Source organism: Jaculus jaculus, chromosome 11 (assembly GCF_020740685.1).
Source record: "Jaculus jaculus isolate mJacJac1 chromosome 11, mJacJac1.mat.Y.cur, whole genome shotgun sequence".
NCBI classification, from domain to species: domain Eukaryota; kingdom Metazoa; phylum Chordata; class Mammalia; order Rodentia; family Dipodidae; genus Jaculus; species Jaculus jaculus.
In genome coordinates, this window is record NC_059112.1 from 69,097,678 (window position 1) to 69,114,947 (window position 17,270).

Below are 17,270 nucleotides of genomic sequence, written 5' to 3' on the forward strand. Positions count from 1 at the left end.
TTGTTTTAAAGTATAGATAATAGCGAAAAGAGCTAACTTAACTTCTTCCTTTCCAAATTGTATCCCTTTTATTTCCTTCTCCTGTCTTATTGCTTGAGCTAGGACTTCCAGTAGTATATTGAAAAGCAGAGGTGAGAGAGGACAACCCTGTCTTGTTCCTGATCTTAATGGGACTTCCTCCAGTCTCTCTCCATTAAGAATTATTTGGGCCTTTGGAGCTTTGTATATTGCCTTTATTATGTTAAGATATGCACCAACCATGCCAATTCTCTCCAATGTTTTGATCATGAAGTAATGTTGTATCTTGTCAAAGGCCTTCTCTGTGAATCCCACCTTCAATTCGAAGCCACCCTGAGACTCCATAATAAATTCTAGGTCTGCCTGGGCTAGAGTGAGACCCTACCTCAAAAATGAGAGAGAGAGAAAGACAGACAGAAGCATAGAGAAAATGAGGCTGAGAGGGCCTCCACCACTGCAATGGAACTTCAGACATGTGTCCCACCTAGTGGGCATGTGTGACCTTGTGCTTGCCTCACCTTTATGCATCTAGCTAACGTGGGATCTGGAGAGTTAAACATGGGTCTTTAGGCTTTGCAGGCAAGTGCCTTAACTGCTAAGCTATCTCTCCAGCCCTTCTCTTGCTTTTTAATATGACATGCAAATAGTCTTGTCATGACTTATCTGAGGCAACTATTAAAAATCTGTTGTGTAGGGCTGGAGAGATGGCTTAGTGGTTAAGCACTTGCCTGTGAAGCCTAAGGAACCCAGTTCAAGGCTTGATTCCCCAGGATCCACGTTAGCCAAATGCACATGATGGTGCACACATCTGGAGTTTGTACCACTTTATACATCTGGCTTTACATGGGTACTAGGGAAACTGAAACCGGGTTATCAGGTTTTGCAAGCAAGTACCTTTAATGGCTGAGTCATCACACTTGTCCCATAAATCTATTATTTTTACAAATCTGAATACTTGGGCTGGGGAGACAGCTTAGCAGTTAAGGCACTTGCCTGCAAAGCTAAAGGACCTAGGATCAATTCTCCAGGACCCACATAAGCCAGATGTGCAAAATGGCACATGCACCTGGAGTTCATTAGCAGTGGCTGGAGGCCCTAGCGTGCCCATTCTCTTTCTTTCTCTCTCTCTCTCTCAATAAATAAATAAATGCATTTTAAAAATTTGAATATTGATATATATTTTTTTAATTTTTTAATATTTTTTATTTTTTTATTTGAGAGCGACAGACACAGAAAGACAGATAGAGGGAGAGAGAGAGAATGGGCGCGCCAGGGCTTCCAGCCTCTGCAAACGAACTCCAGACGCATACGCCCCCTTGTGCATCTGGCTAACGTGGGACCTGGGGAACCGAGCCTCGAACCGGGGTCCTTAGGCTTCACAGGCAAGCACTTAACCGCTAAGCCATCTCTCCAGCCCTGAATATTGATATTTTATGACTCATCAGTCAGACACTATAATTTATTGCTAGCACTTGGTTTGCCTGTTAGCCAAATTAACCACTTTTAAAGCAATTTGGACATACTGAATGCACTGACAATTGATAAGCAATTGAGAAAGACATCAAAGACAATATGAAAAATACAGATATTACAAATGGGAAAGCCAAAATTAGGCAACACGATTTCTTATAAATGCATACTTTAAAAGACATGTACTGCATTGTTTAATACAAAGTCCAACATTTGCTACCTGCCATGGACTCTCACAGAGTTCCCACATTCTCTATGACTTTAAGCCTTTCAGAGAAAAGGGGTTAGGTAGATGGGTCAGTAGAGTACAGAGGAATGGAGATGGAAAATAAAGAAGGCAGAAAGCAATTCACAAAGGCTTAAAGGAAGAGCAGTGTAAGTAAAGAAGTCTAAGTCCTCTATCTCTCCCACAGACAATCCCCTCCATACACCTAAGGCAGATTGCACAGGGGATGTGTCACTGGAGATTGTGATAAGACTTTTGGTACCTAACTGTGCATGATGGGGATGGACATCTTGATTATGTCAAACTGTAAGTGTTCTAAATGAGACATATATAAGCAACCATTCTGTACTGGGACTTTTCAAAAGGTAATTTGGTATGCAACATCAATACATTTAATTATGCAGAAAGAACATAATATAATGTCTCATTCTATATTTAGGGCTACATGCTAGGTATTATCTACAATATAGTATTTTTATAATATTATTACAATAACATAGCATGCATTAATTATATGGAGAGCAATGGCTAAAAGTAAACATTAAATAATATGTTCTATTTTAAATGTTCTCTAAATGCACACACACTGGGTAACAAATGTTTCTCTACATATTTAGGAAGGAACTTACTCCAAGTTATATAAGGGTTTTGGAAACAGTATGTCTCCGATTTTAAAATGGTTATTTAGCAACCAAACAAATGTGACATTAGATTCTAGGGGTGAAATAAATCAAAGTATTTTAAATAAAAGGGAGTTATATAAAGATATTATAACTTCAACATATGATCTTTTACATTATTCAAATGAATGAAATCACTTTATATAACTGTTAGAAGATAGAAACTTTTATTAATATTTGCATACGGGATCATATGGTTATATGGAACTTTTAGTTTTTATCCTTAACTTCAGTTTATGAAAGGATAGTAACACCAAACATTTAGAATAGATAGCAAGCAAATAACTGGCTCAACTACAACCCCTTAACAGCTGCATTTTACTAGACTTCAGGCAATTTTCAAATTCAAATATAAAAGACAGAAGCACAAATCAGTAAGGCGGTGCTTCTCAAACAGAGTAACACATGAATGGGTTAAAATTAGACCATCTAAACAAACACAGAAACTCAGGAACCTTAAAGGCAGTTCAATATCCAACACTTAATTGTTTCCTTCTAGAATGAGTATATCTAGGCAGTGATTATCAACAGTTGCTAATAGCAGAAAAATACAGATGGCCAGTCCTCATGGAAATACCCATACCACCAACTAGGATACTTTAACCCCTCCCCAACTAGACCTAAGCTTATTAAGCTCCTACATTCACAACCAATCTGCAGCCAATTTTGGAAACAGAGAGTTATATAAATGACATCACAAAGATACAATCACTATCCAAATGATAGGAAATTCTATGAGCCCAGTTTCTTTCATGGGAAAATTATATGAAAACACAAAAAGAAATAGAATGACCTATAAATCATAAAAAAATAAGAATGTGCCAACTAATCACAATATGTAAATCGTTTTTGGATCTTGATTTAAACAAAATATTTATGAGATAAGAGAGAAATAAGGACATTATATACTTGCTATTAATATGATCATTGTATCATGTGTATGACCATGCATGGCTATTTAAAAAACTTTCAGAAATATACACTGAAAATGAAGATGGAATATGACTGGAGGATGCCTTAAAATAAATTATAGGAGAAGGGGTAGGGAAGAGAGAGATTGTCCACAAACTGACCATAGTTAAAAAAGACTGATGGGTACATGAGAATTCATTGTACAGTGCTGTATTTGGATATTATGGAAATCTTTCTGGTTCCTCCTGATTTCTTTTGTTGAATCATTTTTCTCTCACGTATCAGACAAGTGCATAATATCAACTGAGCTCCACCCCCAGCTCCTGAATCATCTTCTTTATGCAGATCCTTAATGTTGACATTCAGCAATGCTGTCTGTATCTGCAATCCTCTCCTCTTCATTTTGTAAATCCTTGTGGTTCATCTTAGCCATTCTTATGGCCTCATTACTCTCTATGGGAGAATACTCCTTGATAGGCATCTCCTCAAGGTTTGACAGCTTCCTGAACTTCACACCTATAAATCCCACCCTTATTGGACCACTTGATCTCGACAAAAGCAATTGAAATTAAACAGTCCAGATTTTAAACAAATTAATGACTACCTCACAGTCTATAAAAAATTCCAGCCTCCAGTATACTTTGAGCTTGCACAATACCAAGTGTGAACTTCTGCTGCTGCTGCTGAGGTACAAATTCAAGCCCTGCTAGCCTTTCTGGAACATATTATAATATTGAACTTTTTTTTTTTTTTTGGTCTTTTTGAGGTAGGGTCTTACTCTGGCCCAGGTTGACCTGGAATTAACTATGTAGTCTCAGGATGGCCTCAAACTCATGGCAATCCTCCTACCCCTGCCTTTTGAGTGCTAAGATTAATGGCGGGCACCACCACGCTTGGCTAATATTGAACATTTTAAAAATATTTCATGGGATGTGGGGAGATAGTTCAGTCAATAAAGTGCTTGCCATACAACCATGAGGACCTGAGTTTGGACCCCAGCACCCACATAAACGTTGGGTATATTGGTACACACCTGTAATCACATCACTGGTGAGGCAGAGATAGGAGAATTGCCCAGAGCTTGCTGATTATTACCTTGTCTAGCTGAATCAGCAAGATCCTGTCTCAAAAATTAAGGTGGAGAGAGATGGAAGGAGACACCTGAAGTAGACTCTGACCTCTACATACATATACACACGTGTACCCACTCATACACATGTGCCCTACAAACACCAACATGCATACACACATGCACATCACACACACACACACACACACACACACACACACGTAAAAAAAAAAAAAACTCCATCATTTGGGGTTGGAGAGATGGCTTAGTGGCTAAGGCACTTACCTGTGAAGCCTAAGGACCCAGGTTCCATTCCCCTTTACCCACGTAAGCCAGATGCACAAAGTGGCACATGCACCTGAAGTTTATTTGCAGTGGCTTGAGGCCCTGGTACATCCATTCTCTCTCTCAAATAAGTAAATAAAATATTTTTAAAAGAACTCCATTTGATTATATACACAAATTATGTAAATTTTAAATTGTGAGAATGATCACCTTTCTAGTCCTAAGGGTGGAGAGGAAATTTATGTGAAGTAAAAATAAAATCTTAGGGCTAGAGAGATGGCTCAGCAGTTTGAGAAGCCTGAAGGCCTGGGTTGGAATTCCTCAGTGCCCATGTAAAGCCAGTTGCACAAAGTGGTGCATGTGTCTGGAGTTCATTTGCAATGGCACAAAAGTCTAGCATGCCCATTCTCATTCTCTCTCCCTCTTTTACTGTCTCTTTGCTTACAAATAAATAAATAAAATTATAAAAATATTGTAATTTATTACTATCTACATAAATATGCAAGCCTATGAATCATTCAATTAACCACATAATTTTAATATTCATGCTATGTGTGAGTAAATTCTGTTTGGTTTTGTGGCAGGCTTTCACTCTAGCTCAGCAGATGTGGAACTCATTATGTGGTCCAGACTTCCCTCAAACTCACAGCAATCCTTCTACCTCAGCCTCCCAAGTGCTGGGATTATAAATGATTACAAATGCCTGGCATGTGTGATACTATGCACAGAGACTCTTCTACCCCTGAATATATATTATTATGCCATCCAATATCTACTCTTCCTACTTCTACCTTTTCATTTTAGCCATGCCTTTTAGGGTCATACAATTAAGATTCAGCTATCACAGAACCTTCTTGTATTTTTTCATTGCTATATCCATAGTATCCAAAAACTGAGACACTACAGGTACTCAACAAATACCTAAAGAAAGAAGAGCTATCATTCCTCAAAGGCTTACTATGAGTCACAAAGAGATTTTAAATCTAGTTAATTCAATTTTGGTAACAAATCCAAATGTTACTACTTTTACCATTGTAAGTATGAGGAATGGAAAGTTACAAAGCCTTAGTAATTTGCCCAAGATTATATAGCTAGTAAACACAGAACCCAAAATCAAACCTAGGTCAGATTCTAAAGCTCTCATTCCTAACCACTTGTTGCAGTCAGGTTCGCATTGCCAGCAGAAATCACCCAACCAAGAGCAGCTTTGGGGAATAAAGGGTTTCTTTTGGCTTACAAGCTTGAGGGGGAGGCTTGATCATAGCAGAGGAAAACTATGACATGAGCAGACGGTAGACATCACCCCTGGCCAATATAAGGTAAACAATAGCAACAGGAGAGTGTGCCAACCACTGGCAAGGGGGAAACTGGCTATAATACTCATAAGCCTACCCTTAATACACTGCTTCCAGGAGGTGTTAAGTTGCCAAATCTACATCAGCTGGGAACCTAGCATTCAGAACACTTAAGTTTATGGGGGAATACCTGAATCAAACTGTCACACCACTCAACACTCTCTTGCAACAAAGTGCACTTAAAATGCCCAGGCATTTTACCAAGGATGGGGTTTTGTAATATCTAAATATACAAGACTTCCAGTTAAGCAGGTGGAATTGAAGCCTCACTAAAGAAACACAGGAGAAAAAGATGCAAGATAACACACAATACACTCTTCTACTAAAAAGTTAAGATATATAAGGAATTATTAACCCAGGTGATGTCCCTGAAGAGAAACAAAAAGGCACTGGAGCTTCCAGCAATCACACAGTCAGCAAGGATCTGCTCCACCCAGTGGCCTCTGGGAAGAGCTTCTACTCACTGGGCTCTGCCTGAGCCAGTAAGAGCAGAACTACAGGGCCAGGACTCTCCACTTCCACTGGCCTTGCAAAATTAAACACTTAAAGGAAGCTGGGCATGGTGGCACACACCTTTGGAGGCAGAGGTAGGAGGATCTCCATAAGTTCAAGGCCATCCTGAAACGACACAGAGAATTCCAGGTCAGCCTGGGCTAGAGTGAGCCCCTACCTGGAAAAACAAAACAAAACAAAACAAAATCCTGAGGGAAAAGACAACAGAGACTAGATGAGCAGCTCCAGAACAACTCCAGATAGCTTTCCACACTTTCCCTTTCCCCATACGCAAGCACCAAGAAACACTGAAGGTCTCAGGTCCCCAAGAGATCCAAACCACCCCTTCCTCACATAGCATCCAGCACAGCTGATAAGAAGAGCAAACCAACCTAACCAGCTGAGCCACACCCACAGTGCACCAAAGAAGAAACCAGCTTCTCTCTTTGTAGCTATAGATAAAAGCCACCCTCAAATCACAGAAATGAAGAGTTGGTTCTTTGACAGGATAAACAAGATCAATAAACCCTTAGCAAAACTGACTAAAAGAGGGCTGGAGAGATGGTTTAGTGGCTAAATGCTTGCCTGTGAAACCTGAGGACCCTGGTTCAAGGCTCGATTCTCTAGGACCCACGTTAGCCAGATGCACAAGGGGGCGCACGCATCTGGAGTTCGGTTTGCAGTGGCTGGAGGACCTGGCACGCCCATTCTCTCTCTCTCTATCTGCCTCTTTCTCTCTCTCTCTGTTGCTCTCAAATAAGTAAAAATAAACAAAAAAATATTTAAAAAAAAAACTGACCAAAAGAAAGAGAGAAGAGACTCAAATCAATAAAATTAAACATGAAAATGGCACCATTACAACAGATACAAATTAAATTTAGAAAATAGTAAGAATATACCTTAAAAACATATATTCCACTAAATTGAAAACTCTAAAAGAAATGGTTGAATTTCTAGATATATATGACCTAACAAAATTAAAGCAAGATGAGATAAACCATTTAAGCAGACCTATAGTAAGCAGTGAAAACAAAGAAGTTATAAAAAGCTCTCCCAACCAAAAAAAAAAAAAAGTCCAGGCCCAGATGGATTCACTGGTGAATTTTATTGGACCTTTACAGAGGCACTAATACCAATGCTTCTCCAATTTTTCCATAAAAGACAAAAGAGGTTGGAGAGGTGGTTCAGCAGTCAAAGGCACTTGTTTACAAAGTCTGACAGCCTGGGTTTGATTCCCAGTATCATGTAAACCCATATTTACAAAGTGGTGAATATGTCTTGAGTTTACTGCCAGTGCCAAGAGGCCCTATGGGCCCATATTCTTTATCTCTCTCTCTTTCTCTCTGTCTCTCAAATAAATAAGTAAATAAATAATATTTTACAAAGAAAAAACCCCAGAAAACTAAAGAACAAAGCCAGAATTACCATGATACAAAACCAGATGCAGACAAAAAAAGAAAACTACAGACCAATCTACCTCTTGAAAATATGCAAAAATTCTCAACAAAATATTACAAACAATAGAGGATCACATCAACAATATCATTCACCCTGATCAAGTAGGTTCCATTCCAGAAGTAATGCAGTAATGCTTCAACATATGCAAATCAATAAAGGTAATACACCATACAAATGGACTCAATGGTAAAACTCACATGATCATCTGCTTCGTGATAAAAGTCCTAAAGAAACTGGAAATAGAAGGAACATATCTCACCATAATAAAGGCTATTTATGACAAACATATAGCCAACATTATGTTAAACAGGGAAAGACTGAAAACATTTCCTCTAAAATCAGGAACAAGAGAAGGGTGTCCACTTTCTTCACTTCTATTTACTATAATACTGGAAGTCTTAGCTATAGCATAAGACAAGAAACATACATAAAAAAGATACAAATATAAAAGGAAGAAGTCAAATTAGCAAAGAATAGTGGTACACACCTTTAATCTCAGCACTCAGGAGGCAGAGGTATGAAGATCACCATGAGTTTGAGGATGCCCTGAGACTAAATTGTGAATTCCAGGTAGCCTGGGCTTGAGCGAGACCCTACTTCAAAAATCAAAACAACAACAAAAAAGGTCAAATTATCATTATTTGTAGACTATATGCTTCTATACATAAGGGACCCTATAGAACTGATAGAGCTGATAAATGCTTTCAGCAAAGTAACAGGATACATAATAGACACACAGAACTCTAAGTAGCCTTCTTATACAACCAATAACTAATGTGTGGAGGATGAAATATAAGAAATACTCCCATTCGAAATTCCCTCAAAAAGGAAAAATAAAGTACCTTGAAATAAACCTGAGTATGTGAAGGGTCTCTACAATGAAAACTTTAAAGCACTCAGAGAGAAATTCAAGTAGACACTAGGAAATGAAAAAGACATCTCATATTTATGGACTGGAATAATCAATACTGTGAAAATGTCTGCCTTACAAAAGCCATCTATAGATTTAATGCAATCTCCATCAAAATGCCAACAGAATTCTTCACTCAAATAGAAAAAAAAATCCTAAAATTCATTTAGAAGAGTATGTGTGTGCGTGCACAGACAAAGACACACACACACACACACACAATCTCAGATAGCCAAAGCAATTCTGGTTTTTGTCTGTTTGTTTTTGTTTTCTTCTTCTTTTCTTTTTAAGGTAGGGTCTCACACTAGCCCAGGCTCACCTGGAATTCAATATGCAATCTCAGGGTGGCACTGAACTGATGGTGATTCATCTACCTCTGCCTCTCAAGTTCTGAGATGAAAAGTGTGCACCACGATACGCTGCTGGCAAGGCAATTCTGAGCAACAAAAATAAGATTGGCAGTATCACCATACCTGATATTAAGATATATTACACGGCCACATTAACAAAACCAGAATGGTACTGGCACACACACAAAAAAGACATGCAGATCAATGGAACAGAATAGAAGAACCAGGAGGTTACACAGCCATGTGATTTTTTTCCAGCTACTATAATTTATTAGTTATTAATAGCACAAATTTTATGCTCCAAAAGAAATATAAAACCCAGCAAAATGGTTACATTAAATTTCCTCATATAAACAGATGAACTAAATCTAAGGAAGAGCTAGCTTTTCTTGGTATTTCCTTTTCAAATCACTTCTATGAATTTATCTGAGATAATAACATGTTCTCTCCAACCTCAAACAGTTTGCAGAAAGTTTCTAAGATAGTGTATTTCTTGTCTGATTTCCAAAAATAAGTTTCCTAATGGAAAGCATTTGCATCCTTAGATCTCTAAAACAAACATTGAAAAGAAAGTACCAAAAAATTGTTTCTCAGCTTCTGAGTAGCTCATGTATGTACATAAAGGATTTTCTTCCCAACACTTTCTCAAATTCAAAAGGCATTTCCTCCCAAGAACATGACAGTCTTTATTTCAAACCATTCATTCTGAGGCCATGATGACATTGTGGAATTTCTTGGGCACCATAAGTCACATCAGTTGGCTGTGGAACTTCTCAATCTTCTTCACATCTTGAGCTTGGTTTTCATTGGGTCAGTAAGGTAGAGCTTTTAAGCTGCATAGCTGAACTCCCAGACCTGGTACTGAGGCATGGCAACTCCAAGCCCAACATACAATGAAGGTGAGTGGCAAGGAGAAGAGAAGAGGCAAACGAAAAATGGAGAACTCGGACCAACTGCCTATGAATGCAAGGTTCTCAGCTACACAAAGTGGCCTAGCCACCTGATTTTTAACAAATATGCTAAAAATACCCTCAAACATCAGCCAGGGCCCATGTGAAATCACAGAGGAAATGGGAAGATAAGCAAGAGTGCTCCTTCCACTGCGAGCCTGACAACCAGCACCAGGTTGACAGACACTAAGGCTACTCAAAATGTATCAAAGCAGAAATCCAGAAGCTGCTGAAAGTTTAACACTAAAGTAGACTTAAAACACCCACCATGGCTCAGAGGACTTTGTGGAAGATGGGGTAGAAAGACTGCAAGAGCCACAAAGTGGGAGGTAATATCCAGATGCATTGCCTTCCTTCACAATGACTGCTGCTCTCACAACTCATAACGTACAACCCTATGGTGAATACCAGCAATCCCACTGATGAGGACCCTCAGTGAAATGGGGGCAGGGAAGAGGAAAATAATGGTATCAACATATGGTGTATCCATACAAAGTTTCTACTTAATAAAAGAAAAAAATGCTAAAAATATTCACTGGAAAAAAGACAGCCTCTTGAAAAAAAAAGTACTGGTAAAACTGGGTATCAATATGTAGAAGGATGAACATAAATCCTTATCTCTCCATGCACTAGAATCTATTCCAAATAGATCAAAGAACTTGGCAGCAGACCCAAAACTCTGAAACTACTGTAGGAAAAACTAGGGAAACACTTCAACATGTAGGCATAGGCAAGGTCTTCCTGAATAGAACCCTAGTAAGACCACTAATCAACCATTTGGACCTCATGAAATAAAAAGGCTTTTGTACAACAAAGGACACTTTGAATAGAGCAAAAGGCAACCTATAGACTGGGAGAAAATCTTTGCCAGCTAGCTCTTCATCTGACAGAGGATTAATATCTAGAATCTACAAAGAAGTTAAAAAACTAAATAAGAAATCAAGCTGCCCAATCACAAAATGAGCTACAGAACCGAATAGAGAGTTCTCAAAATAAGAAATACAAATAGCCAATAAACATATCCAAATGGATTCTATATCCTTAGCTATCAGGGAAATAAATGCAAATTAAAACTTTTGAGATAATATCTTACTCCTATCAGAATGGCTATCATCAAGAAAACAAATGACAATATATGTTGGCAAGGGTATCTGCAAAAGGTATCTTTCTCCATTGCTTGTGGAAATGTAAACTGATACAACCATTAAGAAAATCAGTTTGGAGGTTCCTGAGACAGCTAAAAATAGTTTACCATATGACCCAGCTATATAACTCCTTGGCATATGCCCTAGGGACTCTATACATTACTATAGAGATACTTGCTCACTCATGTTTACTGTTTCTGTATTCACAATAGCTAGGAAGTGGAACCAGTCTAGATGCTCATGAACTGATGAATGGATAATGATTATGTGGAACATTTACAAAATGGAGTTTTATTCAGCTGTAAATAAACTGAAATTAAGAAATTTGCAGAGAAATGGATAGATCTGAAAAAGATTATATTAAGTGAGGTAACCCAGGCTCAGAATGTCAAATGCCAAATGTTTTCTCTCATATTGATCCTAGCTTCAAATATTTAAATTTGTATGTGAATTGGAACAAAAGCCCATAGTAGCCGGGCATGGTAGCATGCACCTTTAATCCCAGCACTGGGGTGGCAGAGGTAGGAGAATTGCATGAGTTTGAGGCCATCCTGAGACTACATAGTGAATTCCAGGTCAACTTGGGCTAGAGCAAGACCCTACCTGGAAAAAGAAAACAAAACAAAATTCCATACTAGAGTGCAAGAAGCTAGAAAGGGGCCATGAAGCAGGGAGGAGAGGGGCAGGCTTAAGGGAAGAGTACAGTAGATATGTAAGTTGAGGGGTAGAACACTGAGGGTGAAAATGGAATAAAATGGAGTCAGGGGGAAAGGTAGAGTTGAGGAGGGTATGGGAGGAGGGTTAATCAAAATGAAAGATGTTATCAGTAAGCCAGATTGAAACCTACTTCTTTGCTAGCTAAAAATATATATTTGTTTAAAAAAGAGAGAGAGAGAGAGAGTTTGGGCAGAAGTATCCTGCTGGGGGGTGTGGATAATGCTATATCCAGAAGACATAGACTGGTACTAAAAAATTTCAGTAGCAGGGATAGGATACCTTCCAATGAGTCAGGGAGGCACTTTTATCCCAAGACATTATAGCCTATTGCCAAGGCTCTTTGTGGCCCACCAGAACGAGAAGACAAGGACCTACTGTAAAGATTCCACATGCTTAGGCTGCAATTCACTGAGAAATGAAGCTGGAGCTGAGCTGGAAGCCTCTTCCCTGTTGACTAGATGACAGAATGCTGGAAAGATCTATGTAGCCTACTGGGAGAAAAGAGGCAACAATCTTAACCAGCAATGGACCCTGCAGTTTTTATGGATGGCCAACCTGACCAAACATACTAACTGCAAGGGTGACATGTTCTGAGGGAAATCAACTACTCTCTGATTTGATTTGAGACTTTCTCCATGGAAGAGAATTCATGCTTGGTACTACAGAAGACCTGCATAAATAGGAGCAGAACAAATGATGATGCCAAAATAGAAGAGACTTGTTAGAAAGAAGTAAGAATTTTTGGAGGGAATATTCAGGAGGGAGAAAAAGGAAGAGAGTAGGAGGGAATTAAGATCATGGTCTTTAAAGTTAAATATATATGATACACATATACATATACATAGCTGCAGAGTAAATGAATATGCATTATAAACAAGTATTCCACAGGGTCTCAAAACTACCTGGAAATGAAGACATAAATTTCTTAAAAAAATTTTTTTTTAAATGGGGTATGGTGGTGTACTCCTTTAATCCTAGTACTTGGGAGGCAGAGGTAGAAGGATCACCATGAGTTGGAGGCCACCATGAGACTACATAGTGAATTCTAGGTCAGCCTGGACTAGAGTGAAACCCTACCTTGATAAAACCAAAAAAAAAAAAAAGTTTAAAAAAATTATATTTTATTTATTTATTTGAGAGAGAGAGAAAGAAATTGAAAGACAGGGATCAGGAGAAATAGAGCATTTGATTGGATGTGCCAGGGCCTGTAGCTACTGCAAATGAGCTCCAGACACATGTGCCACTTTGTGCATCTGGTTTATGTGGGTACTAGGGAATCGAACCCGGGTCCTTAAGTTTTGCAGGCAAGTGCCATAACCACTAAGCAATCTCTCCAGCCCAACATGAATTTCTTAAAGGTTCCTTCACAGCTGTAGGTATTTCTGATTATTTGATGTCATTTATTTTCCAATTTTAACACTTGTGCTACAAGCCATGAGGAACTATAGGCTTCATTTAAATGTGGTCATGGTCAGATTCCCATTGTGAACATATCCCTATGACCATGGTATTGGGAATGGGTTTGAAAAGTGCATGTTGGGGCTGAAGAGATGGCTTAGTGGTTTCAGGCACTTGCCTACAAAGCCTAAGCATCCAGATTCAATTCCCCATAAGCCACGTAAGCCAAGATATACATGGTGGTGTATGTGTCTGGAGTTTGTTTGCAGTAGCTAAAGGCCCTGGTGTGCCCATTCTCCCCCTCTCTCCCTTTCTCATAAATAAATAAAAATTTTTAAAAAGGAAAAAAAATACAGGTCATAGGCAGAGAGACTAGTGATGACATTATACAGGAAAACTGATCAGTTTGGATGAGAAGTGGATATAGAGATGAGTATCAGGGGCGTTTGGAGGGAACAGTTGTTAACAAGATGAACAGAAGCTGAAGAAAATGTCAAGAGTAACTCCTAGATTTCCAGTTTTGTGCAACCAAAATGAAGATAAGACAGGTTACTCTGGAAACTGAGGGTTTAGCTCAGTCTTGCCCGTCCTGTCCAAGGTCACAGGGTTAATTTTCAGGACCACCACAAAACCAAAAGGACAGATTGCCCTGGAAGGAAACCAGAAGGAATACGAGAAATATATATCATCTAAACTCAAACATGTGAGCTATCTGGTGGAAATGTTGATAAACCCATTTGGATAAATGGGCAGGACAGAAGGCTAGATACATATTTACAAGTCTGAAGTATTAAGATAGTAATCAGAATCCTGGAACAGTGCTCTGGATCTTTTACTTATAGCAAAGCTTTAGCAGCCTACCAGCCATAACTAACCCAATGGTTCATAGTTAGACAAAAACACAAAGCACAGGAAAAGGAGATGCCTAATAGGAAAAATAGAGAAGCACCCAAGATCCACTTTGCTTCCTTATGACATTCTCTACCTTCCTTATCCCATATCCAAAGATCTTATAAACTTAAGGCAGCGTTTCTTGATGAGACTTGGAGGGAGAGGGGTGTTGCAGTGAGCAGCATATAGGGATAATAGTGGCATTTGAAGTCTCCAGCAGAGAATTAGTATGATAGTCATGCATAAGCTTCAAAGGCCTGGAGATTTTATATGACAGGAGAGTAAAGACAAAAGGGACATCAACACTACTCACATCCAGATCCCAAGATATGAGCAGGTGGAAAGAATAAACTATTTGAAAGTTATGCTCTCTGAGAAGAAGATAGTTTCACTAAGGTCAGTAGAGGGACAAGAAATGTTCACAGTATTACCTGAGGCAGATTTTCTTATCTTCTAGCTGTAACACCTGCTCACCCATTACATTACACCCATTACAAGTTATCTGCATCCAGTAAATGTTCAAAGCAGATCACTGTATAATTATTAAGAGAATTGAATGGAAATTAAGAGCATGACTATTCAGTGCATACTATATACAAATAATATAAAATATTTCTGTCCTTCAAGAAGAAGGTATAATCTGGGCTGGAGAGATGGCTTAGCAGTTAAGCGCTTGCCTGTGAAGCCTAAGGACCCCGGTTCAAGGCTCGGTTCCCCAGGTCCCACGTTAGCCAGATGCACAAGGGGGCGCACGCGTCTGGAGTTCGTTTGCAGAGGCTGGAAGCCCTGGCGTGCCCATTCTCTCTCTCTCCCTCTGTCTTTCTCTCTGTGTCTGTCACTCTCAAATAAATAAGTAAAAACAAAAAAATGACCAAAAAAATTTTTTTAAATTAAAAAAAAGAAGGTATAATCTGAAATGAGAAAGACGACATAAATAGCTTCAAGGATAAATAATTAAAGAGATGCAGCAGTCCAACAAAAGAATATAAGCAATGGCTTCAGCAGTATGGTTCCTAATTGCCTCTTTGATAGTAGGACACTCAGGTTCAAATTCTAGATCTTTACTTATTATTACCCATGTTGGTAAAATGGAAGTCCAAACTAGGACATAAGCTTTTTTTTTTTTTTTTCATGTATGACATGTCAGCCTTTATTAACCAAGAGTGAAGCCGAGCCGTAGAGTTTCCTTTTTAAAAAACTCATCCTTATTTATGGCAAACAATGATTTTTTTCTTAATGACTTTTAATTATATGCTCAATACCATAGAGCAAAAACTGCTTGCTTTCCAATCACATACCCTTTCGAAATTAAAATATAACTGTAAAAGAGGTTAAAATAAGATTCACTTTAACGATTTAAAAAACAATTCCAATTGAAAGATAACTCAAAAACCATGTACAGAACTCAGGACCAAAAGATGACCTTAAAATATTTTACCTTTGAGGTAGCACAATAATGCTAAATTAGGTTATTAAAATGAGCTTAAAAACAACAATTATGAGCAATCTATCCTTTGCTCCAGGCAGGCTAAATGGTTTTCTGCAAATTCCCATAAGGTTAGTGACAGTTTTTACTCTCTCTTTTTTTTTTTTTTTTTTTAAGTATAAAGATAGCCCTGCAGTGTGTAATAGGAAACCCAAGGGAAGGCTGATTCCCATAAAATAAACATTAGAATCACTGAGTAACGTCATCAGTCAAGACAGAAAAGGCGAGAGGTAACTGTAGTGACAATTCAAAACCCTTTTCTTTTTCTCTCCTTAGCACCACAATACCCTCACCCACCTAGTTCTTTCTCTAACTGCCTTATGGAATCATCTTTGGAGAGGGAAAGGGGGTAGAATTGTCTTTTTAAGGGTCTCTCTTCTCCTATCCAACTGACAAATGTAGTTGTAACTTCCACTTACACATCCCAATCAACTGTATCTATTCTTGCTTCAACTACTGTCCCTCTTAATAACGTCTAAGTCTAAAAGTCTAGTTTAAACCTTTCTTATGTGCTCCCAGTCCATGCAACAAACCATTACTACCTATCACTTGAAAAATCTTTCAAATTCAACTTGTTTAAAATTGTACTCTTTTCCTTAGCATATCTGCTAACACTACCACCTTCTCAACAGTAAAATTATAAATCTGAAAGATATCCTAGATTCTTTTCTTCTTCACATTCCAGCATATAATCAATCGCAAGTTCAGAGAAAGCATAAATTACCCCAATGGAAATTTTCTATGATTGAAAATGTTATAATCCACCAGGCAAAATACTCACAAATATGAACAAATTCTCCTAAAGTGCTAAGTAACTGTAAGAACAGTGAAGACAATTTACTAAGTTGAAGATAGTCAAATATACTAAGGTCATAGGTTTAGGAGTTTTTGAAAACCATTTTTATTACCTTTCCCAGTTATAGAGATTAATATTGATTTGGATTGCTTGATAAACAAGGCCAGCTTGAAGCAGTATTATTTCAGCCTCCTGTATGTTCCCACTAAACAGTAGTATGTGGGCCATTTTTGACTCTTTAGATGGAAGATCTTTTATAGAATTGATGTATCGAACCTTATCAATCTAAAAAAGGAAAAGAAGCATTTTGGAAGTGAATAAAAAGGAAATACAACAAATTATGATGAGAAAAAAGCACATGTTCATTTATGCAAACAGTATTGACTTACTTCACCAATCGCTGCATAGGCTATTTCTGCAGTAGTCATGTCACGATTAGCAACTGCCATAGCAGCTAGGCAAGCCCACATGCTCTGCTCCTAGAGTGAAAGATGAGAACAAATTCCTCAGCTCTGCATGGCTGAGCTGCCTTAAAACAAACACTGGGGTTACAGGTGTGCTTAGTAATACCTGGCTTTTTATTTAGGTGCTGGGTGTTGAACTCAGGGCCTCTCAGGCCTTCCTGCTGTATGGGAAACATTCTTACCCACTAAGCCATCTCC

The 17,270-nt window shown here is 38.4% G+C and overlaps 1 protein-coding gene and 1 pseudogene across 2 annotated transcripts in view; both read right to left on the reverse strand.

Annotated features, from left to right (window-relative positions):
* Positions 1 to 17,270, reverse strand: part of Ift80 (intraflagellar transport 80) — a 166,211-nt gene that overhangs the window by 22,824 nt on the left and 126,117 nt on the right. For both annotated transcript variants that reach the window (XM_045161163.1, XM_004652385.2), the window contains exons 17-18: positions 16,998 to 17,087; positions 16,721 to 16,893 (exon numbers count right to left, since the gene is read on the reverse strand). In XM_045161163.1, coding sequence (XP_045017098.1) covers positions 16,721 to 16,893; positions 16,998 to 17,087 — 263 coding nt within the window. The remainder of the gene's footprint in view (positions 1 to 16,720; positions 16,894 to 16,997; positions 17,088 to 17,270) is intronic.
* Positions 9,926 to 10,095, reverse strand: LOC123464388 (annotated as a pseudogene).